The 27950-nt window shown below is 42.5% G+C and overlaps 1 protein-coding gene across 8 annotated transcripts in view; it reads left to right on the top strand.

The window, feature by feature from the left end:
* Nucleotides 1–27950, top strand: part of ABLIM1 (actin binding LIM protein 1) — a 698379-nt gene that overhangs the window by 274661 nt on the left and 395768 nt on the right. For all 8 annotated transcript variants that reach the window (XM_085603287.1, XM_085603283.1, XM_085603288.1 and 5 more), the window contains exons 3-4: nt 7861–8044; nt 21136–21248. In XM_085603287.1, the coding sequence (XP_085459413.1) occupies nt 7861–8044; nt 21136–21248 (297 nt within the window). The remainder of the gene's footprint in view (nt 1–7860; nt 8045–21135; nt 21249–27950) is intronic.

A 27950-nucleotide genomic window follows, 5' to 3' on the forward strand; every position in this document is an offset into this window, starting at 1 on the left:
TATGAAAGTGCCAGATGAAAGGTACCTTGTGGTTCAAACCAAACTGTTAAAATTAGGGGTGGACGAGAAATTTAGTTTTTCACCGGCAGAGTTTGTGGAGTTTTGCCCACTCATTCCACATGGACCGCTGAGTTCTGGCAAAACTCTGCCAACTGCAGCGTGGCGGAGTTTTCTCTTGCACGCAGCTCGCCAATGTTAAGTTGGCAGGCACTAGCGAGAATTCCGCTTGCGTTAAGAAAGCTGCCACTCTAGTAGAAAATCTACTCGAGCGGCAAAAAGAAGCACCTCCATCTGGTTTGCTGAATGGTGCAGTTTGCGCTGATTTTACAGCGAGGAACAAGCTCCCTGTGCTAAAAATCAGCGCAAGCAGCGCAATGTGCGGAATTCGACCTGCTCGCGGAACTCCACAGAATTTCTTAAAGGCTTACTCATTTCACTTACACCCTTTGATGCAACAGAAGCCCCCCCACCCCCAATTCATGAATTTCGAATTGTCACATTTGTTGCTAGAGTTGTTTCTCTGTGTTTCTAACGTTCAATGGAGTCCAATCGATATATATGGCAATGTATTAGACATCCTGCCATTTTCCTCCACCCTGCGATTGGAAAAGGAACTGATACTCTTAGGGTCAGATGTACGGCCATTTTTTGTGTTTACCAAGGGGATTTCGGCCCCTTTGTGACCGCAATAAACAGTCAGCCCTATTTACTAACCCTATATTGCAAGTCGCTAATCAATTAGTGACTCGCAAAATAGCGTTAGCAACTCGCTATTAAGAAGGGGCATGCCAAGGGCGTCCCTTCCCAATAGCGAGTCCATAACCCATGTATGAGTGTTTTGCGACCGCAATGGCGGTTGCAAAACACTTGCAGTTTACTACCCTTCTCAGAAGGGTGGTAAGGCACTTGCAAATGAGATGGGGTCCCCAGGGGACCCTTTTCCTTTGGGAATGCATGTGCAAATATTTTTTAAGAGCAGGCGCCCTTAAAAATTAAACTAAAAAGTTTCATTTAAAAAAAAAAAAAAAAAAAAACTGCATTATGGACAAAGCAGTCCCAGGCATGGTGTCCTGCTGACCCCAGCAGGCCACCTACCTGGGAGTGCCAGCCATTCCCAATGGGGTCGCAAACTGTGTCGGAGACACTGTTGTATATTGGATTTTGCGACTTGCATATTGCGACTCGCAATTTGTCTCAAATTGAGAGTCGCAAAATCCAATGGTCGCACATCTGGCCCTTCATCTCTATGACAATCTCTAGGTCTTTCCATGTGGGTGAGAGCTTGGGAGGGCACACGAGTAAATGTAAATGGAGCAAATGATGTGCATTAAAAATTCTAAAAACATAGTAGAATTGAACTAACTAGAGGTTATTGTTATTATTGCATCTTAAAGTGCTCAGCTACCCCAGGGGGTTTCCTGGCACTAGAATCAGGTAAAGTGAAATCAGTCCCCTAATTAAAATAACAAGTTCTTCAGTCCCTTGCAAAACTCTATAAGGGAGGAGCAGATTTGCAAGGATTCCGGAAGGTTGTTCCACAGCTTCGGGTAAAGCTACGAGAACGACAGGCCCCCAATGCATGCAAAACGAATTCTAGGCACTTTACGGAGGGACTGGTTTGATGACTGGAGCATACATGCGAACTGGCAAGGTGACACCAGATTTTGGATGTATCCTAGAGGTGTGCAGAATACAACTGCTTACAATATGGGATGAATACTTGTCCCAAGGAGACCTCCTCCCTTTTACGGACGCCTTACCATCACAGCTTGAGAGTCAGTCATTTTTCAATGTGTTTGGCAACAGATTTGGTTCATAAGACACTGATAGATCTCATACCGAATTACTCTTTCAAGGGACCTACAACTCACGCCTTCCAAACAGCAATTAGGTGCGGGTCGCAAAGACATTTTAGGAATTGGTTCAAATTTACCAACTCCTAAATGGATTTGGTACACAGTAAAAACCTGTTGGGGGTAGCAAACTGTGATTCTGTTTGAGACCATAGCAAGGTTCGGTGCATACGGCCCTTAATGTGTGATGATTATGTGTACATTTGAGATGTAAATAGTCCCTTTTGCACTACAATGCAAGGGACATATCACTAAGGGCCAGCGCTAATTATCGCTCAGCACGCTTAGCGCGAGGATAATTATCGCCGGCTAGCGCTGAATTTTATCGCTGAGATAGCGTGCTATCAGCAACGCTTATCTCAAAAGCAATAAAATTCCTGGCGCAAGCTGCCAAATGTCCTATTATCGCTGGAAATCCAGCGATAATCGCACAACATTTGGCGATAGCTTGTTGATAGGGCAGGGCAGACTTAACCATGATATCCACCTTCCATTGGATATCATGGCTAGGTCAAACTAAAAGCAGGCGTAAGGAAAGTAGCAATAACCGCGGTTAGCGCTACTTTTCTTATCGCTATGCTTGTTAGCGTGCCCATTGATAATTGGAGAAATGTCGGTTAGCGACATTTCTCCAGTTATTTTGGGAAGGAACGCCCACTTTGCATCTCATTAGAGATGCATAGCTGGGCATTGGGAAAAAGGGCGCTAAGGCAAGGATTCATGCGATAGCGTGACCTTGCTGATAAAGCAATAAAATTCCTGGCGCAAGCTGCCAAATGTCCTATTATCGCTGGAAATCCAGCGATAATCGCACAACATTTGGCGATAGCTTGTTGTTAGGGCAGGGCAGACTTAACCATGATATCCACCTTCCATTGGATATCATGGCTAGGTCAAACTAAAAGCAGGCGTAAGGAAAGTAGCAATAACCGCGGTTAGCGCTACTTTTCTTATCGCTATGCTTGTTAGCGTGCCTATTGATAATTGGAGAAATGTCGGTTAGCGACATTTCTCCAGTTATTTTGGGAAGGAACGCCCACTTTGCATCTCATTAGAGATGCATAGCTGGGCGTTGGGAAAAAGGGCGCTAAGGCAAGGATTCATGCGATAGCGTGACCTTGCTGATAAAGCGATAAAATTATCGCCGCTTTTCGTCCGACAACGGATGCAAAAGCGGAGATAATTTTATAGCGCCACCTTGATGATATGCCCCCAAGTTCTCCATAGAGGTGAAATGTTACTCCAAAAAGCGAATAGCACAAATATTCCTTCGGGCGGAACCAAACCCACTTAAGGTATATGTTGAATAATTAGTAACAATAGACCATGCAGACAAGGGCACTATTAAGCCAGACCTAAATAGTGTTAAATTATAGATAAAAGAGTAAACCAAATGTATTGCCTCTTTGCCTGCTAGTGTGTTCTGAAGCCTTTAAACCCCAAGTACAAGCTGGGCTCAGTGATCTGTAAAATGCTTTTAGGGTGTGCTTGGCTGCACATTTCTTGAATGCAAACTGTAATTCCTGAAGATGGATTGAGCTGAGCAGGAATCATAAACATAAACTAATTATACAACAGAATAAAGAAAAGCTTTAACGCCCCAGGGTCTCAGATCATGCTGCACTGCTGATTAGAAGAGGCCCCGGTGGCTGTCTGGATGTGTCTGTAGACCCTGAAGCTGAAGGAAGCCTGGTTGAGTTACAGATAACAACTATTCACAGTTCTAAGCAGTGCTTAATTTGTAAAAGAATAAGTGCCATGGCCCAAAGTTTTGTCAAGGCGACTGTGGCTCGCACTGCCGAATATCTGGTGGGCGGGTTGGGTGGAATACGAGAGCTCTGAAGATCTGTAGTCTTGATTCCACCTAATGCCTCTTTCATCTACTACCAGGCATTCCTTGCCTCTTTCTTTCACTTTTTCAGGTTATTTTTTATCCCTGCTTTCTATCTTTGTCGCCATTTATAAGATTTGCTCAGAGTTCAACTTTGATGAGGAAAAATAAGTGCTATAAACAAAATACATCTTTGAAGGCTGTGAGAGGTACACTTATCTTGGTCATTTGCAAGACCTTCTTGTAAGTACCCTATATATTTTAGCAGCTGCAAAAAATGTAATTCATTACCTTAGACAAAAAGTAGAAAGTCGAGCTTGGTGATCTTACCAATTGCTGGGCTATCTTTAACCAAAATAAATACTGAAACAACAATTTTAAGACTATCTGCAGTCAAACAGCATTCATGACATACTGAGGGTGGCTCCTCCATTAGGGCGGAGGAGCGTCAACCCCACTGCTTTCTCGCAGTGTTAGAAGCAGAAATATAAAATGGTATTTTAAATACCATTTTATGTTTCTGCTTCTCGCACTGTGAGAAAGCAGAAGGGTATGCCTGGCTAGGGACGGGTCGGGGAGGAGTGGTTTGCCCAATGCTGCGGGCCCTGTCTGGGGCCGACCAAACCAGTCATGCGCGCACTGCATTTTATCTATGTAGGCTGCATTCAGCCTACATAGAGAAAATGGGCTCCCCATAGATGCCCGGCTGGGCGCTGTCCCCACCAATGACAACGCTGCCATTGCAGACTTGTGATTGGCTTAGGGGAGGGGAGGGAGGCTGCCTGCTTCCTGTTTCTGCCGAAGGCAGGCGAGCAGGAAAGCAGCAGGAAACAAGGGACCCATCCAGGAGCAGAGGTGGCATGGGACCCGGTAAGGTAAGGCTTTTTTTATTTTTTAAATCCCGCCCCCACGAACCCCTGTGACCCCAACACACTTCCCACACGAGTCATGCCGGCTCCGACTGTGACATGCACTAATCATGCTTCCCCACTCCATAGCACAGAACTGATATTGCTTAATGTCAGAGGAGCTCTTCTAATGCTTCAAAAACTAAAATTCATTCTGTGTTAATTCTCTTTGACAATAATAACTTATTTGACATAGTCAGTCCTGCAATTCTGCTGCAATTCCCCCAACACCACCTGGGTATAAAAGGCAAGGTACCTTTACAGCTATACCCCTTCCTCACTGACTTATCCCGATATTTCCGAACAGACATGTTAATTGTTACTTCACTGGTGTTTGCATCAGGAGTAATTACATTGTGGATTTTACATTGGAGTACTCTTTCTTTACTACCCCTTCATACTACCCATCACTGAACCTTGAAAGTGACTTACTAGCACTATACAGCACCAATCCCTGAGAATTAAAATGGAAAGTAACATAGGAATCATTGTTCTCCGGTACAAAACAAATGGCTAAATAAAATGTCATCAGGTTTAGAAAAAAGTTAGAACTTTGCACAAAAAACGAGATTTTCAGGTTTTTCGGGGTTTGGTGTAAATCTGATGTTTTCGAGAAATACCTGCTTAAAGTAAGCTCAGGTAAGGCTTAACAATTCTGTTGGAATACCATGGTACCAAAAATGAAAAAATAGGGTCCTTAGATTGGCAAAGAGAGCTTTTTCTCCTGCCTGCCATTTTGGTACAGTGGGACTGAGTGATCTCATTGGCTGCCCGCTACTTAGAATAAAATGCTTCAAATGTTTCAAAATTAGGGGGCAGGTTAGTTACACCCTGATTCCAGGCACTTGCAGGGTGACCTAAAAGTATTGTAAACAAAATAAATAAAGAGAGAAATAAAAACCAAAATGTGGGTTGGGAGTTTGTGGGGGTATGGGCATCCACTGGGGGTTGACCATTTGTAGGGTGGTGGGTGCAGGATCTGGTCAAAGAGCATCCACCCAATGCACACGGCCAAAGGCTGTCAGTCATCAGAGATGTCATTGAACATGTCATGATTGATGTAATATGTGAATTAATAATCAGTGCATGGTGGTGGAATTAGTTATATTTAGATCAGTAAAATACTGAGTAAAATACTTCCTGGTGAAATTCAGTGCATTTTGGGTTTTTAAATGTTTTATTTCATTACCTAACTGTGACGTCACTTTAACCTTTTTTTCCAGTGAAAATATACCTATATTTATATATATATATATCATACAATAATCCAAATAAGTGCGCTCTCAGGATCATAAAACACACAATCCAAATGCTGGTGCAAACCAAGTTTATTCACTACGCGTTTCAACTGCGCCCGCAGCCTTGCTCCCGTGTACTGAGTGCACACATCATGATGAGTATATAAAATTGGCTTGGGAGTGACCAAAACAGAAGAAGGAAATTGTGGGTAGCCAATATTGGTAGCCATATTGGAGTGGTGCTCCACATCAAGTCTCACGTTGATGAGTGAGCTCGAAATACAGTAAATAGTATAAACGGGTCCGTAAAGCAAACATTGGTAAAGATTATATGGCATTATTGTAAGCAAGCAAACGTGAAACAAGGGTGAAAAGGGTGATAGTAAAATACAGATTACTGATCATCATACGCTGAGGTCCCTGACCCAGTCACGGTAACTTGCATAGTGCTCAAGGTAACATTGTAAGCCCTTGTTCGTAATTTAATTGCTTGGTGCTCGAAGTCTATGTACACTAGGTGCTCTAGTTACACGTATATGTCATGCGTTGCCACGGTGACCCTCGACTTGCCCGTGATTGCCTAGTGCAGGGGTAGATATTCGCCTGGTGCTCTATGTGAAAGTGTCCATAGCAGGAAGTCTGCTGTAAATTTATTTATATATATATATATATATATATATATATATATATATATATATATATATATATATATATATATATATATATATATATGTGTGTGTGTGTGTGTGTATATATGTATATATGTATATATATATACTTATATATGTATATATATATTTGTGTGTGTCACTAATAATTATTCTGTATTTATGAGGAGGTCAGAGTTTCCACTGAAATGTTCTTTGTTTTGATTGGAATTTTGATATCATTTGCATAATGTGCACAAAATGTTCCAAAGTAAATTTGGTTTAGGTTCAGCAAGGCAAGTTTCGTACAGCTCCATCCACTAAGAAAATCAAAGAATGGGGGCAAAAAAGGAGAATTTACCATTTTAATGTCCCTAGGACTCTTTGTTTGCCTCTACCGAAAATAATAATACCAAACCTGTCACTACTAGAGCTGTACTCAGAGGATTGCCTTTGCTTTGTTTGGTGTAAATCTGTTCAGTAGTTTTCTAGAACTTAGTGGTAAAAACACGTGTTGTTGGACTTGAAAGGGTTAAATTATAAAGATATTTGGGCTATTAGTTCACAAACTGTCCTTCAGCTTAGGTTTGCAGACAGTTCACAAGCCCATATTTAAATATATAACAACCCCTGTTGGATGAGGGAGCTCTTTCTTCTGTGGTTCTTTTCAGCTCTGCAAACTCTCTGATTGGATGACAGCAATACAAATTATAAATATAAACACCATATTTTAGGCGGCATGGTGGGCACAACCTGAACTCAAGACGTAATGCTCCTAAAGTTTCTTTTAAAAAACGTCGCTTGGTGTCCACAAAGTCAGCCCACAGTCCGCAAACCCAAACAAACACAGACTACAAGGTATTTATTTTGCTTGTAGCAAGGGGAATTCTTATTCCACTCTCATTCCCATTCACGAGTCTCTGCAAAAGAAAGGCTCTTATTAAGGTTTTCAAGTGGGAATATTTTAACTCTTACTTTTAGAAGTTAAGACTAAGACAGATGTATTAGTAATAATAAATATATACATTTTCAAACTGGTTTTATTAGATTCAATTGATACTTCACTTGTAGCTTGTAAATGAAAACATTTATTTTGTTCCTATTCTTATCAGGCTGCAATGATAGTGGCATTGTGCAGCAGATATCACTGATATCAAAATATTAGCAAAACAGTGCAGGTATTAGAAGACGACAGATCCCTCCCAATGTGCTTCTCCCTGTTTTTTCAGGTGTGTTAGGCCCAGGTTGGCTGGTAAAACATCTGCTCTGTCCCTTATCTGGATCCGAGAATCTTTGGCAAAGCTGAATGGGTGTATGTTGGGTTGCATGTTGAATTAGAATCTGCACGCTGGTGATTTCATGTTTTCTGCCCTTACTTTCTAGTGTGTGGCTGTGACCTGGCGCAAGGCGGATTCTTCATCAAGAACGGGGACTACCTGTGCACACTGGACTACCAGCGCATGTACGGAACCCGCTGCAACAGCTGTGGGGAGTTCGTGGAAGGGGAAGTTGTCACTGCATTAGGGAAAACCTACCATCCAAACTGCTTCGCCTGCACTGTTTGCAAGTAAGTTCTTCAGTACACATAAGTGAATTTGAGATGGTTTTAGGTGTTATCTACAGACCGCTTTAGTGGTTGAGCGTCCTCATAGTACATTAGGATATACATACAATTAGTATAGAGCGAGACTTAGCTTTGGGTCAGCCATTTGTGCTAATGTGTTTTTTAGGTCATGCCTAGGCATCGCTTGCGCTGTCTCTTCGAGGCATGCTGTATTCAATTATGGACATGACGCTTCGCCCATTTTACGCCCATCTTTTCAATTAGCTCATGTTACTGTGCTTTATAAATCGTTGCTTTTGATTCGCGAATTGTCTTAGTATTCCCTCCTTAGTACTGCCTTTTCTCTTTTTGTAACCTCCCATGAGGACTGGCCTTCTACTTGTGTTGTTATTAGGAATGTTTTATTTATAGTCTGTTAGCACTATTTTCTGAAATGATTTCTCCTGCCTGCTGTTGCATGCAGGACATGCACTCCGCAAATTCTTTTTCTTTTTTAACCAGTGTCGCACCCTTGCAGCTGCGCGCCTTTCTTTATACCTCATTTGCCACATTGAGTTTAACAAATAAATGCTTTTTTTTAAACACCGCAACGTCACGCTTTGACTTTAAATATTATTATTTCTTTTTTTCAGTGCGCCACAATGCGCTGCAGATTTAACATGGTGGCCGCGCGCCTCTCTTTTGTGCTGCGCGGCTCGCCTAAATCAACTGATAAAATCCCTTTTTTTCTCAACAGTGGTAAAATGCTGCTCTTTCACTTTAACAATGCCTATTGTCAACAGTTTGGTGGCTTCTAGAAATTTCTCCCGCTTTCCCTACGTGAACGCGTTGGCGCTGTTGTGATGCCTGGACGTAGTTCCGAGATTCTTAGTGCTCCTTCAGTTGACCTAAAGGGACAAGATATCAGTTGGTTTTTGAAGGCACACCAAGGACTAGTCAGAGTACCAGTGACAACGGAGTCACAGGAGAGCCCTAACAGCCGCTCACTTTGCACATTGTAGAGCCCCAAGGGTAGACCTCCCTTCAGCATCTTCCCCAATTATTAATCAAAAAAGCTTCTGAAAAGAAGCAATCCCATGTGTTTGTGATACTTGTCTATGGACGGGCACCTATCTAGGGTTATGATGAGGGCATGGGGAGTGGAACAGCACTCCTTGATTATTTACATTTGTTGTGTTTTAGCACAAAACCCCAAAAATGTTTTTATTGTAGAAGGGCGGCATGAGGCCTGCAGTGACCTTGCACTGCACGTTTTCCGTCTCATAAAGTGTGTTGTTGGCTAGAGTGTGGTCGTGGTTCCTGCTCTGTGTATGTGTCCTCAGCAAGCATGTTGATTTGTTGAAGAGAAGAGTTAACTGATCTAACTTTATTCAGTTCTAAATCATCGACCTTTCCTACTCCCTCTGGTTACTTTACCTTCCAGCTCTTTGGCGACCTCGTGCTTTACTCCATTGCAGATATTTCTCAGGTGTATACCCTTTTATGCAAGTATGAAAGATGTACAATTCTGGAAATGCCACGGTAGAGTGTTGACGTACACACATGCTATACAAAACCATGGAGAGCGAGCTTGTGGGCATTAAAAGTGTTAAAGCAATATTAAGTATACAGCATTAAAATCTACCAGCTATAAATATATTTGCAACATGCTCCCAAGAGACATTGCCTTATTCTCCAAATAAGGGTTAATGTGATATTTTTATGTATGTCTCTCTGCAATTCGCACTGAACATTCAGCTGGGAGGGGGACCACCATAAAATACAGCTCTCAAACATCCCTTCAACATAGGCTTAAATCATTTCTGATTGACCTTGTGGCCCAGAGCACATCGCTGCTCCATCCTACAAAAATCGCTTCTGCTTACATGCTGATTTGTGGATTTTTAGGAATATTTAGTAAACCTGACTCTACCCTCTTTTGAACTTTCATGATATTGTCTTTAATGCCATCATCCCTAGTTGACAAGAAGAATCGGCTCACTCCAAATGTAGCTTTTGATCGATTGAGACTGTCCTGGTTGACCCACGCCCTGCCAATATTGTGTATTCGGCAAGTAATTATTGGGACTGAGCTTGCAGTATGATCAAGCATTGCCAAAACGGACAAATCTTCCTTGAATTTTCAGTTAGAAGCCACATCTATTGGCTTTTACAATGCTTTTTTGTTTTTAAAAAACGAGGCCTAATGGCTTTGCCTGTGTTGTTTTATGGGGACGAGGGGGTGTTATGGTCGTGTTTATCGCAGAGTTTAAAGTTTCCGTAATAATGCGTGTGACTGCGGTAATATGCACTTCATTCTTCCAGATGTAGAAATAAGTGTGTTCACTTAGGGCTCTCCCCTCTGCTAACTGTTTAAGCCCTTGGCTTCAGCACATCCAGTACGAGCGATTCCACGAAAATGCTTAAACGTAGAAGGGATTTCAGCCTGCTCATACACCCCCACTATGCACAGATTGTTTCTGCATGACTTCCCTTCTAAGTCCTTGGTACGTGCAGCCAGTCCTTGTGAGTCATCCCTTAGTGTCTGTATTTCTTTCTTCTTATATATGCAATAGGCTTTTAAAGAGCAAAGTTCTGGAGGGACACACATGTATTTTGTAAACTTATTTTGTGCGCACTTTTAAAAAACAATGTCATGACGCTCCAAATGTCCGAGGCCTTTGTAGAAGTGTGTCGGTGTTTACAATCTTCAAAATATTTCATAAAGAATAGGCAAAAAAATAGCTCTCTAGTGCCCTCAAGCGAAACATGCTTAGATCAGTTTTAAACATGTATAATAGATTTATAGTTACTCTTCAATGTATTTTTTCAAATGTGTCACTGAAACTGCTGATATTGCTATGTATAACTACAGCAAAGTTAATACAAACCCTTACATAAACCAAAATTTTGATTTATTATTATTTTCAGTTTGAGGCTAAGTATTCATCAATTCCCTGTCCACTTCCCTATCTATGTTTAAAGGTTCTCACCTGTTGAAATTATTATCCATACATTTTTTTGCTTTATTTACTGATCCTTAATTTTGCCATGAGTCATCTGGCTGTATGCCATGTGAAAAATAGAAATGTTTTTGTTTTCAATGTGTAGTTCTTAAAGTTTGCTGTCTTTTGTTCCCCAGTTATCAAATTTGCTGTCGGGTTTCAAAACCTTGATTTCTGCGGATTTTATGTAAACTCTTGGTTGACTTCTGTATTTATTGGTTTGACTCTTATAAAGAGGGTGGGTCTTGTATATTATTGCCAACACAGAATTAGAAAAGATCCAGGAGTGTGGCCAATCTATCATCGCTACTCTTTCCCAAAGTTTGTGGTCACTTTAACTTGTTTCCAACTACCAAGGTAGTCAGAACATGCTACACCGGGTTCTCATTAAAGGATGGCACACAGTACTTTGAGTCTTAGGCCTGAACATTGAGTTCAAATAATCAGTTTGCAAAAACTTTGACTCAAAGTAAAGAGAAACTAAACTCAAAGAATAGTAAATAAGCTGCTTTAAAGTCTTTATTAACATTTCGTTATTTCTAACGCATAATACATAATGAAAGTTTTAGATATCCCCATGCCCTAAGTAAAATACATTTACATTACATTTCCTCTAAAAACGAGAACAGAATAATTAAAGTATTCCTAAACCGAAAGTAATGGCAGGAAGGAAGATAACATTAGGTTCCACCCTTTGAAATGCATTAGAGTTTTTGCCATTTCTGGATCTTGTATTTTGAGACACAGATGTATTTTTTTTCTGTAATATTAAATTACATTTTAGGAAAAATAAATTTGGCTGCATTAAGCTACTCAGTGAAATAGAGATCGGTTTGCTGTAACAATTGTTATCAAAATATAGTTATTTGTAGGTGTATTTGTGACCTTTTTCGATGTCTAAAGAATCTGTATTTTTAAGCCAACATTTGAGACTTTTTAATGTTAAAATGTGGTGCACCCATTTTTACAAAGACAGAGTAGTGAAGGTTGCAGAGAAGGTGGCAGGGTGTTGAACAATTCATTCATTTGATTGGCCGGCGTCCTTGGTGCAGGGGTAATTCGACTAATATAGGAGCATCTGGTTCTTGCATTTTGATGCTCCCAAGTTGATTTTCAGGAGAGTTGGTGAGTATCTACTTTGCTTGATCATTGGCGGTATTTAGTGGAAGGGATGCGTTGAATCCCTAAATTGTCTTCTGTTTTGTATGTGATTCTAATCATTTTGTGCATCTTCTTTGTCCGAGAGGTTGTCGTGATTGTGTTGTCTTAAAGGTGAAATGTATGTTTTTATTTGAGCTACTGCTTAGTGTGGATTGTATAAGTGCCTACTGAAATGTATCTCACTTACCAAGTACCTGAGCGTCCAAGTATTGCTTCGTGTGTGGGACATGAAAACTGTGATTTCTTAAAGTAGTTTACTTCTAAGGACTTGGTGGAAATAGCCACGAAATGGGCCGAAACATATCTGTAAATGTTGCTTCACCTTTCGTGAGATTGCCTCATGGGATACAATGCAGTGCTTAATTTGTAAAAGAATGAGAGGAGGTGCCCAGAGTGCTGCTCAGAAGCCGGCGGCCAGTGCTATTAAATGTCAGTGGGCCCGATTCACAGAACTAACTTAAGAGGAAATCCTAAACTTACTACCATTTTGGTATTCACAGAAGGCACTTACTCATTTTGGTATTCATAGAAGGCACTTACTCATATTGGTATTCACAGAAGGCACTAACTCATTGATGAGTAAGTGCCTTCTGTGAATACCAAAATGAGTAATTGCCTTCTGTGAATACCAAAATGGTAGTAAGTTTAGGATTTTGTCTTAAGTTAGTTCTGTGAATTGGGCCCGGTGTGTTGAATACCAAAACTGTGTAGCCTTAAAACCCTTTAAGCCTCATTAATCAACTACAAAACACACCCTGCCCATTTATCTCACTCTTGGCAGTTCCTGCTCTCTCACTTGGGGACAGTTTTTCCATTTTTCTCTTCCTCCTTGTTTCCTGTTTGGGTGTTTTTTCTTTTTGGCTCTAGGGAAATGTCCCATGTGTAAAAATAAGCGCTGATCCCTCAAAAATGAGTGCCAGTGGCCTCCACCGGCAACCACCTTCTCAAATTGAGCATCGGTATTACTCCCATCCATTCCAACTTACTGTGCTGAAACTGTATTTTGAATTTTGATGTAGGATTTCTCCTCTTGTGAATTCAGAGCATTGATTGTTCATGAAGCTGTGATAACCAGGGGTATAATGCAGCCAACTGCAGGCCCCACTGCCCCTGTGGGGCAGTAGGGCCCTCACTCTTCTAGAGGGGCGCCATTAAGCTAATAGAAGTGTGTAGTGTCAGGGGCTCCACCACCACAGACTGTGGGGCCCCCATCATTTTGCATTACGCCACTGGTGATAACGTGAACACTGCCCCGCACCTCCCAAAAAAATAATATTCTATGAAGGACAAAAGTTCTCTTTTTGTGGCCTAACACTGTCTTACCAATCCCCCCTTCTTCCCTCACTGTGGATGAGTCTTCGCACCCCAAGTTCTTGGTAATGCTGCAGAAGGTGACTGGTCTCACCTCTGAGGGGTGTGGTTTAGAGTGTGTTATGCAAGAGTTGAATGCTCACACCTTTTATTCTCTAAATGTGACCTTATGGAATTAACTATTGTAATCGTCAAAAACTCAAGGGATTCCCACAATAGTATCAAAAGGAGGCATATGTCCATGAAGAAAGCTACGTAGTTATTACTTAGACATTAATGCTTTGCCAAAGATTTAAAGAAAATCATATATGATGTCAAGATTATAGTATAGACTATCTACGTTACAACACAAAGAACATCTGTGATCCTAAAGGTCTAGCTTCTACACCTATCGTTAAATGTTTTTGGCACAGTTGATCATTTAAGTGTCAAAGAGGAATATATAATGTTAAAACGTCATAACTGAGGCTCTTCCAAAGGTGGACATTTTAGCATGCTACAAAAGCCACAGAATAATGAGCCCGATGTACTAAGAGACTGGTCGGAAACTGCACCCTGGCTCTCTGTGAGAAGTTTTTAATTGTGCAGAGCAATCTGCCTACTAGTAGGTCGCTTTGTTTCAGTTGTTTTTCTATCATGCTCTGCATGGAGCCCAGGATTTTTGCCTCTATGCAGGGAAAGATGGGATTCCCTGGAGGCCTGGCAGGATATTCTTCATGCATCCTTACACACTGTAAATGTTAGCTGTGCAGCCTGGCCTGGGGGTAGGCAGCTTTCATTTTCATGGGGAATAGGAGGGAGAAGAAGCCTGCACAAGGCAGTGCAGGGCAGATGCCTGTGCAGTGAAGCTTCAGAAACATGTTTACCTTTAGAGATGCTAATATAGAGGAATAGCAACACATATAGTGAAAATCACTGAATTACCAGTGTCTTCCCAAGTGGTTACACTTATTGCAAGCATTTCCCCATCACCTTTTCTGTGTTCGATGTAACACCCTATAAAGCAAAGGTATGCCCAGAAGTGGGTCCTGTGCTCGCTTGCCACCGGAACCAAGCTACTCATGAATGGGGCGGGGGAAACTGGTCTTGGGTTACTTGTATTCCTGTTCAGGAAGGACCTGGCCTTGCGGTGGGAAACAGCCTTTTTAACGCAACCGTTACAACGCATGCGATTACATCGCATGCCGTTGCAACTCAAAAGGTGTGCAGCAATCGGTAGAAGGTGTTGGATTTAACTCCAACACCTTCCCTACTATTGCACACACTTGAGTTGGAATAGAAAATTAATCTATTCCAACTTCCAGTGCTCCCAAGACAGAAAGTCGGGGTAAAGTTTTGCGTTAAAACGGCATGCCATGTAATGGCATGCGTTGTAACGTCACATATTCCCTTGCGGTTGGGGCTGGACTGTTTCTATTGGAGCAGGGGGAAGACGGATTTGCATATGGCTGGGTCCAAACTGAGGTGATATGGTGGGCAAAGGAACGATGGGCTGGAATGCTACCCGAGCAATTGCCAGTGGTTAGAATTATTGTAAGTATTCCTCCCATCACCTTTTGGGTGTTTGGTTGGGGGTGGTTAGCATGTTGACATCTTGACTGAGTATTTTTTTTTAGGGAGAATGGTACAAAAACAGGTCAGTATGGATAAGGCCAATGTCCTGCTGCTCTGCTGTACTTAAAATGATCAGAATGATTCGTAAGACTGGCGGTCTCGAGTAGAGTTTGACCAATATGGGGCATCTACCAAAAAGCATTAGATGTTCTGTCTGCCAAACTCGCGATACCCCCTGCTCTTTTTGGAGTTAGGGGAGTGCCATGTTTCTGCTGGTGGAATCCTTTGATCAACTTCCACTTTGAGTTTGTTTTTGAAATACAAAAAACGTTTCTGAACGGGCGTAATAATCATGAAAAACACACAGCAAAGATTCAGTTCTTTCAGGAGAAATGGGCATGCTATATAGAATGGCAACACAAGAAACAGACAATATAATCAGGCCTGGGCGGAGTTCGCGGAGTTTTGTTACGCAGAACTCCGCGAAGTTACAAAAAAAACTGGCAAGTTCCGCGAGTGGTGGAGTGCAGTGCGAACTACAGTTCGTGCTGGTATTCCTGCAGCTCGGGTAGAAATTCTACCCAAGTGGCAGCTAGTGCTCGCAAACTTACCGTTCGCGATCGCGAACTTACCGTTCTCGATCGCGAAAAAAGCTCCGCTGCACACCGTGAAGCGGAGTTTTCTGCACTCTGCGAGCTCCGCAGAGTGCGGAGTGCAGAAAACTCCGCAAACTCCGCAAACGGAGTGAAGTTCACCTCCCAGGCCAAATTATAATTCAGACCTGATATGTGCTATGACAATATCACATACAGCCAGCACAACTGTATATACCCTAAAGGTACTTGATATGTAAAGGTCTGAATAATCAAACAATGAATCAATGACTTCACAATATATATTAACAAAATTCAGTGAGACAATGACAGTGAAATATATGCAAAGTTCAACGATACAGTATGGTGGCTAATAAATTCATTCAATGATGGTTCTTCAATGTATCATGAACATTCCATACACCACTCAAATTTGGTACCTTTTTTGTTTTATTTGATTAATAATAGGCCTCCCCTAGTCGCAAAATTGGGGATACAATGTGAAAAAAAATATCTACAGTCCAAGGAAAGATTTGACCCCCACCTTGTCAGAAGGAGGCGGTGCACCAACAATAGATTCAATTAACTCAGGTCCGGGTCCAATGTCGTCCTTGGAGACAACATGTCCGAAATATTCTACCTCTCTGCATAAAAATGCGCACTTTTCTTTTATCAATACTACTCCATGCTCCTTGAAAATTCCCAACACCCTTTGGAGAATGGCATTGTGGGCTACGACATTCTCTGCTAACACTAACACATCGTCCTGAAAGACTATCACCCCCTCTACTTCCTTGAGCAAGCTGTACATGACTCTTTGGAAGACAGAGGCCACCCAGGCCACACCAAACAGCATCCACCGATACTGGAAAGTGGAAATTGTTGAATTATAAGCAATCAGGTGTCTCGAATCGGGATGAAGCTCCACCTGATGATAGACAGAGGCCAGGTCAAGTTTGGAAAATACAGTGGCACCAGCTGTGCGAGCAAACAAATCATTAATGTTAGATAATTGATGAGAATCTACCTATATTTCCTTATTAATGGATCTAAGGTCGACACACACTTGCAATGGACCGCACCTCTTGCGTGCCACAACTAAGGGAGAAAGCCACAGTGAAGATTCAGCTGGTTCAATTATTCCTTTCTCACACAATATTCTGAGTTTGTTTTCAAGATCTTCCTTGACACTGAGGGGTACCCCTCTGAGCTTGTGCTTTATATGCACTGCCCCATCCTTCATCTTGAATGTGTGTTTGAAACCTCGAATCCTAGCGAGGTCTTCACTGAGCACCGAAAGAACTTTCCTACTCATTTCTAGAACATGCTTATTGCATTCAATAACAGGGACCTGTTTTTTATATTTTTGGACACATCTATTTTCCTACTGTGATTAGCAGATTGACAAGGTTTTCCTGTAGAGACGTTTACAATACTAACAGCCTCAACAGGTCTATCTTCCAATTCCTTTACAGCAATCTGTGAAATTTCAATGCTTTTCACTACCTTGACGGTTTCATCTAGTGTCAGGTTATCCATGGCCAATAGCTTCTGTTGAATCTGTTTGTCCTTACAGTGACAAACAGATTGATCTCTGATGAGTTGGTCGGTGAAATTATCAAACTGGCATTCAGAAATCCACCTACGAAGCACCAACATATAAGCGTCAACATCCTCCTCAGCACTTTGCTTATGTTTAAAGAATTTGCGCCTTAAAACCATCAAATGAGGCTGTTTTACAAACCTTAATTTGAGCCTCTTCAGAGCTTGTGCGTACTCATTTAGATCTTCCGCATCATCCTGCAATAATTCCAGTAAATGTTTGAACACAGATCCACCCTCAAAGCCAAGAGAGTGCAGAAGTAGACATTTTTTTTCCCAGACCTGAATCTCAATGCAGCAATAGCTCCCAAATAGGTCTCAAAGGCATCAAAAAGGACTCCTCACCAGACCGGTGGTGCGCCTGGCAAATCCAAGAAGGAAGGTAGAGTTGCATCATGCAGAACAAGAACAATGATGAAGATACACTTTTGACTATGCAGCACTTATAGAAAACTCTGCCCCTACAGAATTCAGTTTAAAACGCACCATATACACAAAACTGCCATAAATAAAGAAAGTCACTTGTAAGCTGTGCGAATCACCGAGAAGACATGAACCAATGTATCTCTTTGAATGACTAGTGTGGGTACAGCCAGGTTACTAGCAGAATTTCAAATGTGTGAGCATCACAAGTCAACACACAAAAGACCTATGCAAAAATGTGCTCTAATTTTCAAACAAGATATGCACATATCACAGAATGAACCTCCAAGGTTGTCAAAGCAATAACTGACATTACAGTAAATGTGTGCACATCACCATTGTAGAATGGACACAGATGTCCAAAGTAGCGCTGCCACTACCTTTTCATGAGGTGTGTTTACATCACAGGCAGTGCCCACAGTAAGAAAATGAAGCTGCGCGCATCACAGTAGGAGAACAAGGTTATCGAAGCTATCACTGACATTAATTTTGCGCATCACTGTTAGCAAAAGCACAAAGAAGTCCAAAGTAGTGCTGCCGTTCTATTTTAGCACATGTGTGTGCATCACAGTCTTTGAACGCACAAAGAAAATTAGGCTAGCTCTGCTGTATAGAAAAGGTGTGCACATCACCAACAATGCACGCACGCAGCTTCCAGCACAATGTCATTCAAAACTATGAATATGGTGGTTCTGTGAACAGAAGACTTACAGATTAAATCAAGGTGTGTGCATCACTGATGGGTAACACATGCACACTGTATTTTAGCACATGTGTGCACAAAGAAAATGAGGCTAGCAATGCTGTAATAGAAAAGGTGTGCGCATCACTGTAAGTACACACATGCTACTCCTAGTACAATGTTATTCAAAACTAAATGCCGAAGTTCCGTGAAAGAAAGATTTACAGTTTTAGTCAAGGTGTGCGTATCACCAGTAGTAATGCACACAGCTTCACAACAACTGATTCTCCCCAGTGTACATACAATTACATACAGAGCGCTGCTCAATCACAAAGATGTACCGAAAGTACATCTAAGATGGCCGCCTGACGTTGTGACGCTAGCGTGATCCCTGTAATGGCCGCTTGAGTGGTGACAAAACAGTCAGAAGATTGCAGAAAATCACTTGCGAAATAGCAGTCGTCCAAAACGAAATCGCCGACCTCAGACCTCTATAGGAAGTACTAATACAGTGAAATGGCGACTGCACCAGCAACGACAATGCACACTAGTGTGTAGGGAAGTGCGGGGAAACACTCGCAATGCACAGTCAGCCCTGGATTCACAGGCTGAATTTTGGCTAATGCTCCGTTCACCAGCTAGAAGTAAAATAAGCTGCAGACAATGGCCAGTGCCTCAAGTAGACCGGTGGCAAGACGCTTTCTGGGTCCCACCGTCGTCACCAACAAATTGTAGGAATCACGCAGGGATCATCAGGAGTGCGCTGGTAAGTAATTTGCCACAATACAGCTACACAGTAGTGGAGGAAGGACACACAAGAGCTCCTCCGCTGCCAGCTTCAGTTCAACTGTAAGAAAAAAAAACATTCCAAACCCACCCGCATCATGACATACTTATCTAGAATCTCTATCAACCCAGATTTTTGGCCCCATGCTAAGTATTACCCCCTCCTCCCTCCAGAATCCACTGGGTTTGTCCTATGGCCATGTTTAACAGCCTCTGATGGCAGCTTCAGTGTTGTCATTGATAATGTAATTTGTGATGTTATTTATGGCCTAGCTGAGGTGACGAGCAGTGCAATGGCGAGGATGTAATTAAGAGTGCCACAGTCACGCTTCTGTAGTTAAGGTTGATACCTCACTCCATAGGAAATTTTATTTTTGCATGCTTAATAGGTTTGTACCCCTTTGACCCATTTGCAACCAGATGGGAAACAGTGTTCGGAAATCAAGGAAGAAGTGCACAAAATTTGGTGCAAATCGGTTAAATGGTTGAAAGATTTTAGGGAGGGGTCACAAAAACGTTCATTTTTTAATTTAACATGACTTTTCTTTCCCCTAGAAAAATATGGTATGAAACCATTGTGTTCACCAAATGTTCCCCAAATATTAACCAAATATTAATGGCATGGCAGTATTTCCATCATTCGATGCCACATCTTGGCTTTGCTAATTTTCATGAAGATGTTCCTTAGAGACAGGCAAAAATGTGCTGTGCAACTGATTTATATATCTTAAAAGGTTTGCAATCTACAGACAACTGGAAATAGAAAAGTGGGCTCGTGCCACTTTGATTATTTTCGATATACTGCAAGCTTGCAGCTCTCTAAATGGAAGGAAACACTTAATCAGCTCACCAGGGGTGGTGATGCTGCATTATGTAAGTTCAGTTTTGCAGATCTCTCGCCGGGCTTTGATACGGGCCAGAGACAGATGGAAGAAACAGATGCCTTATTCACTACCCCTTCTGACCTACCAGACCCGGAAAAGATCATAGTGCAGGCAGATCTTAAACTCTGCATTTCTCCATCGTATTAGTTCTTGTGACATAGTCATTGTCAACAATTAGTCAACCTTAACTTCCTTTTAGTTTTAGTTTTTTATGGTCTCGCCTGACCCAGCGCATGCGCTGTTCTGGTGAGACTTATTGAGAGGGCTCCAAAAAGTGCTACCAGGCCAGCCTAGAGCTACAGTGCATGTACGCGGGCGTGCACGCCGCACCGCGATTACTTTCACTTTCGCGGCCGCACGGCCGCTTTGATGTTTGATCGTGATCGCGATCACTTTAACTTTCGCGGCCGCAGGGCCACTTTGCATAGCCAATAGGTCTCGCTTTTGGGACCTTCTAAGTATTTAGTTCTGCAACTGTTGCATGGCTAAACACTTATAAGGTCCCAAAGGCGAGACCTATTGGCTATGCCAATGCTTGTCTGTGGGTGTGTTTAAGGCTAGTGCATATGATACTGATAGCAAGTAGAGATTGCTCCGGGCTCCGCACAAGCTTTGGACAGGCCTCACTTCCTGCACCCTTTGCACGTATTCACCTATCACTGGGGCCCGGTTAGCAGGAAATAAGACGAGTCTGAAGTGTTTGATCCTGTTCCATTCTGAATTGTCGCACAACTGAGCGTTAGATCGCAGCGGAATTGAAGTATTCTTTTTTTACCACATGTCACACTTACCCAAAACAACTGTTAACGATCTGCATACAAAACGGCATTATATATATGAAAAAAACTCTAATTGGGTTAATCTAAGGTTCTTTGTCCAGACATCTATTAGAGAAGACACAAGGTCAAATAGTCCTAAATGTGTACATTAACCTCGGTGCAGTACATTTCCCGTGCTCCTCTGAGCGGTACTCAGAGCCCGCCAAAGCCGCCTTTCAGACATTTTTGGCTTTTGTGTCTCTCGGATATTGATCGTTGCGCAGTAAGTGGAAGGATGAGACGACGGAGCCTGGACTAACCTTGTACAAATGCTATTTTTCCTCTTCTCTCTGCAGACACCCGTTCCCGCCAGGAGATCGGGTCACCTTTAATGGAAGGGACTGTCTCTGCCAGAACTGTGCCGTGCAGCCTATGTCTCCGGGTCCAAAGGAGCTTACCGCCTCCGGCTGTGAGTGCCCTGATCTGTTATTATCTTATCACTGTTTTGTATCATCAGTGGGTATGTGCTGGCGTTTTAGGAACTGGAAGCAGGTGTGTGTGTGTGGTGGGGGGTGGAGAGGTGCTCCCTCCTCCAAAATAACTATGCTGAGGTTCAAAAGGCGAATGAGAGTTTTTATCTTGTATAATTTCCTGTACGTTTATAGAGGTCAAATATCAGACTATGTATTTTGACAAACTGCTGCTTATTCTGTTAAAATGGAGAATAATGTTTACTTTTCTTCCCCTGGCTGGAAATTGAGTCTTTTGTAACCTGGACTATGTGACAATCTTGCAGGGGCACAGAAAGTGTGAAAGTATAGGCTGTTAATTTTTTTAACACACAACAAAATTTAAATATATGTAAATGATGTGTATATATATATATATATATATATATATATATATCTCCAAATAACAACAGCTCCTTCTGGACAGCTGGCTCCTTGGAAAGCGGCGTACACGCCAGCGGAGCGGCTGGCAATCTCCAATTACAATATCCACAAATACGTACGCTCTCAGGCTTCAAAAACGACACATCCAAGTGAAATCGTGACCAGGTTTATTCCACAGTGGAATAAACCTGGTCACGATTTCACTTGGATGTGTCGTTTTTGAAGCCTGAGAGCTTACGTATTTGTGGATATTGTAAATATATATATCTCTATATATATATATATTACCTACTGGCGGTCGCCAGTAGGTAGTTATAGTTAGGAGTAGGACCACGTTTCCATAGGAAAACCTCAACATTCTATTTTGAATAACTTTGGCGCCGGTCGACGAATCCTCGCGAATTTCTCAAAATAGGTGGGGCGCTACGCTCCGCTCCTACCCTGAAAGTCTCGGGGGGATTCGTCAAGCGGGGGCTGAGATAAAAGGGGGGTCCCAAAACGCGTTTTTCCCATGCATTTTTCCATAGGACCTTTAGAACGAGCTACAGCCCGAACGGCTGAACAGAATTACTAGAAATTTGGCAGAGAGGTAGTCCCTAGGTCAAGGAAGTGCCTTTTGTAGGTTTGGTGTAAATCTGTTCAGTAGATTCTGAGAAAATAGCCTTTGAATCAATATATATATCTGAGCCCGCTTACGGTACGCTTACCGTACGCTTACCGTACGCCACCGTAAGCTTACGGTGGCGTGCGCGAGCGCGATTCTGATTGGCTCTTAGATCTTAGTAAACATTCGAATCGGCCGAAACCAGGAAGCGGCGTCCGCCATTTTGTCTCTCGCACTGAGTGTTGTTTATCAAACATGATGGCCAAAAACATGTTACGGGGCTGTTTTGACAACTCCCTCCCACATAGTCATGTTGAGGGAGTCCCCAAACATCCCCCAAGAGCAAAAACGGTTTTATTTTTTTTTCGGCAATTTCGCGGGGTACGCTTACCGTACGCTTACCGTACGCTTACCGTAAGCTTACCGTACGCTTACGGTAAAAAAATAAAAATAAAAAATACACTATCCACACTTACCCCACCCCCTGTGCTTTTGGTGGCCGCAGGCCACCAAATGTGCAGGGCTTATTAATAGAGAAAAAAAACGTAATTTTGGCAACATGAAATTATAAAATCGAAATAAAAAAAACACTATCCACATTGACCTCACCCCCTGTGCTTTTGGTGGCCGAAGGCCACCAAATGTACAGGGCTTATTAAAGTTGATAAAAACCGTGCACGGAACGAACTGCGTTAAGTGGGCGCGCACGCCACAAATGGCGTAAAGTAACTTAGCATTTAAAAAACCGTACAAATTCACTGAAAAAACCATAGGTTTCACACACGTTATAGTTAGGAAATAGCATTTAAAAAACCTTGCTAATTCACTGAAAAAACCATAGGTTTCACACATGTTATAGTTAGCTGGACATTTTACTGATAAAAAACCAATGAAATTCCCCCGTTATAGTTACTGTAGGCAACTATAACTCACGCGACCGTAATCCTCTGCTGATGACATATGTGTCTTTATGAAAAAAAAATATTTGTAATATATGTATAGCTAAAATTTTATGGAAGAAGATATGGGCAAATAAGTGTCTAAATACAGTATTAGCATCAGCAGAGGATTGCGGTCGCGTGAGTTATAGTTGCCTACAGTAACTATAACGCGGGAATTTCATTGGTTTTTTATCAGTAAAATGTCCAGCTAACTATAACATGTGTGAAACCTATGGTTTTTTCAGTGAATATATATATATATACATACATATATATATATTCCAAAATATGTCAGCTGTTAGGAAAGCACAAATGATGCACATTTTTTGTAACACTGAAGTGTGATGAAAACAATGATTTTAATAGGGTCAAAACAAATCAAGGAACTTTGGGGCCGATTACGATGGCGCACTGACTGGAGTCCGTCCGCCATCGTGTTGGGAACCGGGACCGTCCGCAATACATGCGGCGGTCCCGCACATTAAATTAGGATTTTGCATTTTAACATTGCCCGCCGCAATGTTAACATGGCATGTTGTGCCTTACACTGCACTACGTGGCAGGCACCACACGGTGCCTGCCACTTGGTGCAGTGTAATGTAGAGGGGTACCATGGGTACCCCCCAGTGTACCCACACCTCCCCCCAAAACAAGGTGAGCCCGCAAAAGGCCCCCGAACCCAATCTCTACCAGCCTTTCAATGGCGGTTTACCCGCCATGGAAAAGCTGGCTGGAGACAGCATCGTGATCTAGCAGACGGTGCCTGCTAGGCACCGCAACCATTTCATTGATGCAGACCACTCCGCCAGGCAATCGCAACGATTGCCTGTGGCGGTTCCATGGCGGACAGTCTTTGTGTCCGCCATGGTCCGAGCGCAATTCCCTACGCCATCGTAATGTGGCGGGGGGAAAATCGCGGTCCAATTGCGGAAGGACTGCCTCCGCATGGCTGGCAGTGACGGGCCTTCCGCAATCGTAACCTGCCCCTTTATTTGGTTTAGTGCAAATGATACATCGGTGCTAAAACTCAATTGCCACACTGGCCATTTCAATGGAAAATGTGCTGTCTACAAATGATGATGTACTACTACACCATGTTTCAGTAATATATCGGCGACCATGTGTTCCAAAATGCACCAATGACTATATACTACACCCTTACCACTCTCCTGCTGCATGGACATGACTCATTTGTTTTACTTTTTTTGTGCGGCAGTTGGATTTTTCACAAATCTCTATGACTTTAGTTATGTAACAGTGATGGCGGCAGCCCCGCCATTCTGAAAATTGTTCCAGCAGCACTGGATGGCACTGGCCTTTGTTTTGTAGACGGTTGCATATGTCTCGGTCACAGATTGATGGAGTAATCAAATGCTTTCACGTCAGTATGCTCTTTCTTGGGTGTTTTTTGTCAGCCAGCTTGAAGATGGAGTCTACCTAACCCACATCATGAATTGACACTTGTTTTCCGTGATGGATAGATCATCTTATAGGAATCATGATAAATGTGCCCAGAGTCTATCCAGCTAGCACTGACCCTGTTTTTCATTACATTTTGTCACTGAGTGAGGTCTTATGTTTCGGAGCTGTTTCCCTTAAACTGAAAGTGGAATCCAATTAACCCATGTCAAGCAAACAAGTTTTTATTCTATAATAGTTAAGCCAAGCATGGCACTTATATGTGCCACCTTGCACTCTTACTGTCTCCAGTGCATTATTATCTGAAAACATATTTTTCAGTCAAAGGTTTTAAAACGTAGACATGCAAAAAAAATCTTCAGCTCATTCTAGTCCATAGACAACTAGGAGAGATACGCAACAAGGACCCGACCAGAACTGCTGTGCTTAACACGAAGGGTCAGACCCATGCGGCATCGACATCAGTATTAACACATACACAAGGATAATAATGTAGGCAACACAATGGTAAGTTTTACGCAAACATCACAATGAGCCATTATTGTAGTGTTTTACAATCCAGCAGCTTTGTGAATGTGAGTTAGGGGTGAAGGACTGCTGCTGCTTCTACTTTAAATTAGCACCCGCTCTCTTTCATTGCTCTTGATTATTAATGAGGCATGATTACTGCAAGAGCTTGCGAAGGGTAACTTTGTGGTAACCCCCATTTGATGCATCCAGCATAATGCATAGCTTTGGGTGGGTGGGAAATACTGCACAAAAAGAGAACTGCAATTAGACAGACCAAATTGAATTGGATCAAAAAGCGATGGGTGCAAGCTTCTGCTTGCACCAGTTCTCCAGGCTGTGCATTCACACAACTTCAAAGTGCACAGAGCACAATGAGAGGATGCTCATTGGTATGTGTAATGTGCACATTCCGTGCACAAAATATTCATGTGAAAAGTGTTGATGAAAGACAGTCTCTGATGTACTTAAGTGACACATTTGCAATAAAGAATCATTCTTGACACTTCAGGGGGTACTAGTGCTCAGTCAACACAGATACACGCATGGCAACCTACATCAAAGGTAGCACACCTAGAAACGTCATCTCTTTTTCCATCACTCACTTGCAGAAACCCTCTTGGCTTGGTCTTGTTTGACTACCTGGCAGTACTATTTTATATTGCCTACATACATCGGGAATTAGATCTGAACCCACCAGAAGCCGAGATCCTTTAAAGAATTTCTGATTGATCTTAATGAACAAGGGAGCAACACCTACACATTAGACACCTACAATCGACCACTCGCCAGCTTCATGGATACTTGTGGCGTGACCACTCTGAAGCCAGTCCAAACAAAATCGTCCACCCCCCCCCCCCCCCCCCTCGTACGACCAAACAGTTCTTAGGAGGAACAATAAATATGCAGGCTGATGCAAGATTCTTCCAGGAGCCAATCTCATTTCAAAGTATTCTAATAGCCAAGAACTCCTTATGCCAACTCATCCCTCATTATTCTAAGGAATCTACGTAATCAGAAACCAAAACTAAGCTCATAAATCCTAATTTGATCTTCAGTCCACTGAAGTTTCCTCTCACTTGTTACATTTTCCTAACTGACAAGCGTCTCCTTCGTCAATGCCACCACTTACATGATGGCATCCTCGTTTCCGTTGTAATGCAGCGCTTCTTCCTTCAGCGCAATCCTTGATGTTATGAGGAACCTCTCAATTCTAAGTAAATACTTAGTCTTCCCTTGTTTAATGATTTGTCTCTGACAAAAACACACTTCCCCTGGCTAGGCTTTCCCCTGGACCTCAAGACTATACTGTACATTGCTTGTTTGTGTTTATTTACTGCACTTCCTCTCTACGTTCCTATGATTCCAGAGACTGATGCCAAAGTGGAGAATTTGCCTTCCTGTGACTGCATTTCCTTCTTGTCCCTTTTCGCTTTCTGACTTTCAAAGCATACCTCCTAACAGTACTACTCCTTCTATCATCCAACACCAGAGTGATGCTTTCCTTGCATGTTCCACATTTCCTATACATGGGAGTGACTTCTGCAGCTTCCAGTAACTTTCTACAGCTGCTTTGGTTAGGAATAAGTTTGTTCATCCATTTCAATTAATTATTATTTTCTTAAAAGTAAAGACCAAAATTACACATATAAATCAACCTCACCCACTTCATTGCTACCAGTCAAGTTTCAGCCCTATGCAACACAAGAAGATGATGGACGGAATGTTAAACATTGTCAAACATTCACCCCCATTCACAGATCTGGGTTGAATCCATCGTTATTTTGCTCACCACGCCATTCCGGTTGGACCCAGCCATATGCAAATCAGCCTTGACTGTGTTCCCCATGAGAACAGTCCAGCCCAAACTGTCAGGCCAGGTCCTACCTGGACTGGAAAACAAGCATCCTGGGACCGGTTTAGGGGCATCACCCCTCATCAACCAAGCTAGCTTAAACCCAGTGGCGTAGCGAGCATGGTGTCCACGTCTGGTCATACCCCTCCCACTCAGTGTGAAAATGCAACATAAAAAGATGATGAACAAAATGTTAAACATTGCCACACATTCACCCTCAGTCACAGATCTGGGTTTAATCCATTGTTATTTTGCTCACTACGCCATTCCAGTTTGGACCTAGCCATATACAAATCGGCCTTGACCCTGCTCCCCATGGGAACACTCCAGCCCAAACTGCCAGGCCAGGTCCTCCCTGGTCCGGAAAATAAAAATCCTGGGACCTTATTTGGGGCATCACTGGCACCATTGAATTCAAGCTAGCCTGGCTGATGAGGGGTGAAGCAAGGAAACCGGTCCCAGAATGGTTGTTTCCGGTCCATGGAAGACCTGACCTGGCAGTTCCGGGTGGCTCACTAGACGCAACTCCTTATCTGAATGGGTGACAAAAGATTCAACGTGCTGGAAACAAGCTGCCAGATAGGAGAATGGAGGATGGTTATGCTTGGTAGCGCGGGTGATGCTACGCACTGGGGCTCGCATACAGTAAAGAATACTCTTCAATGCTTCAAGACAATTTTAGCGTCTTTTTTGCTCCATTCTGCAAACTTTCATTGGCCTCCAAGTATTCCATTCTCAGCCGCTGTGTTATGTTCTCTCTCACTGTTCCGCTCCTTGTCAACCTTAAGCTCCCTATCACAGAATTGCATTCCAGCTACTGTGTTATTCTCCCTGACCCTATATTTGCCTCACTGACGCCGTACTTCACTCCCTATCATACAGATTGGTACTAGGCACTGTGTTTCATGCCCACCCACAGTGTTCACTGCCTGCTTCAATCACTGACTCTCAC

This window comes from Triturus cristatus, chromosome 1_2, assembly GCF_964204655.1.
Source record: "Triturus cristatus chromosome 1_2, aTriCri1.1, whole genome shotgun sequence".
NCBI classification, from domain to species: Eukaryota; Metazoa; Chordata; class Amphibia; order Caudata; family Salamandridae; genus Triturus; species Triturus cristatus.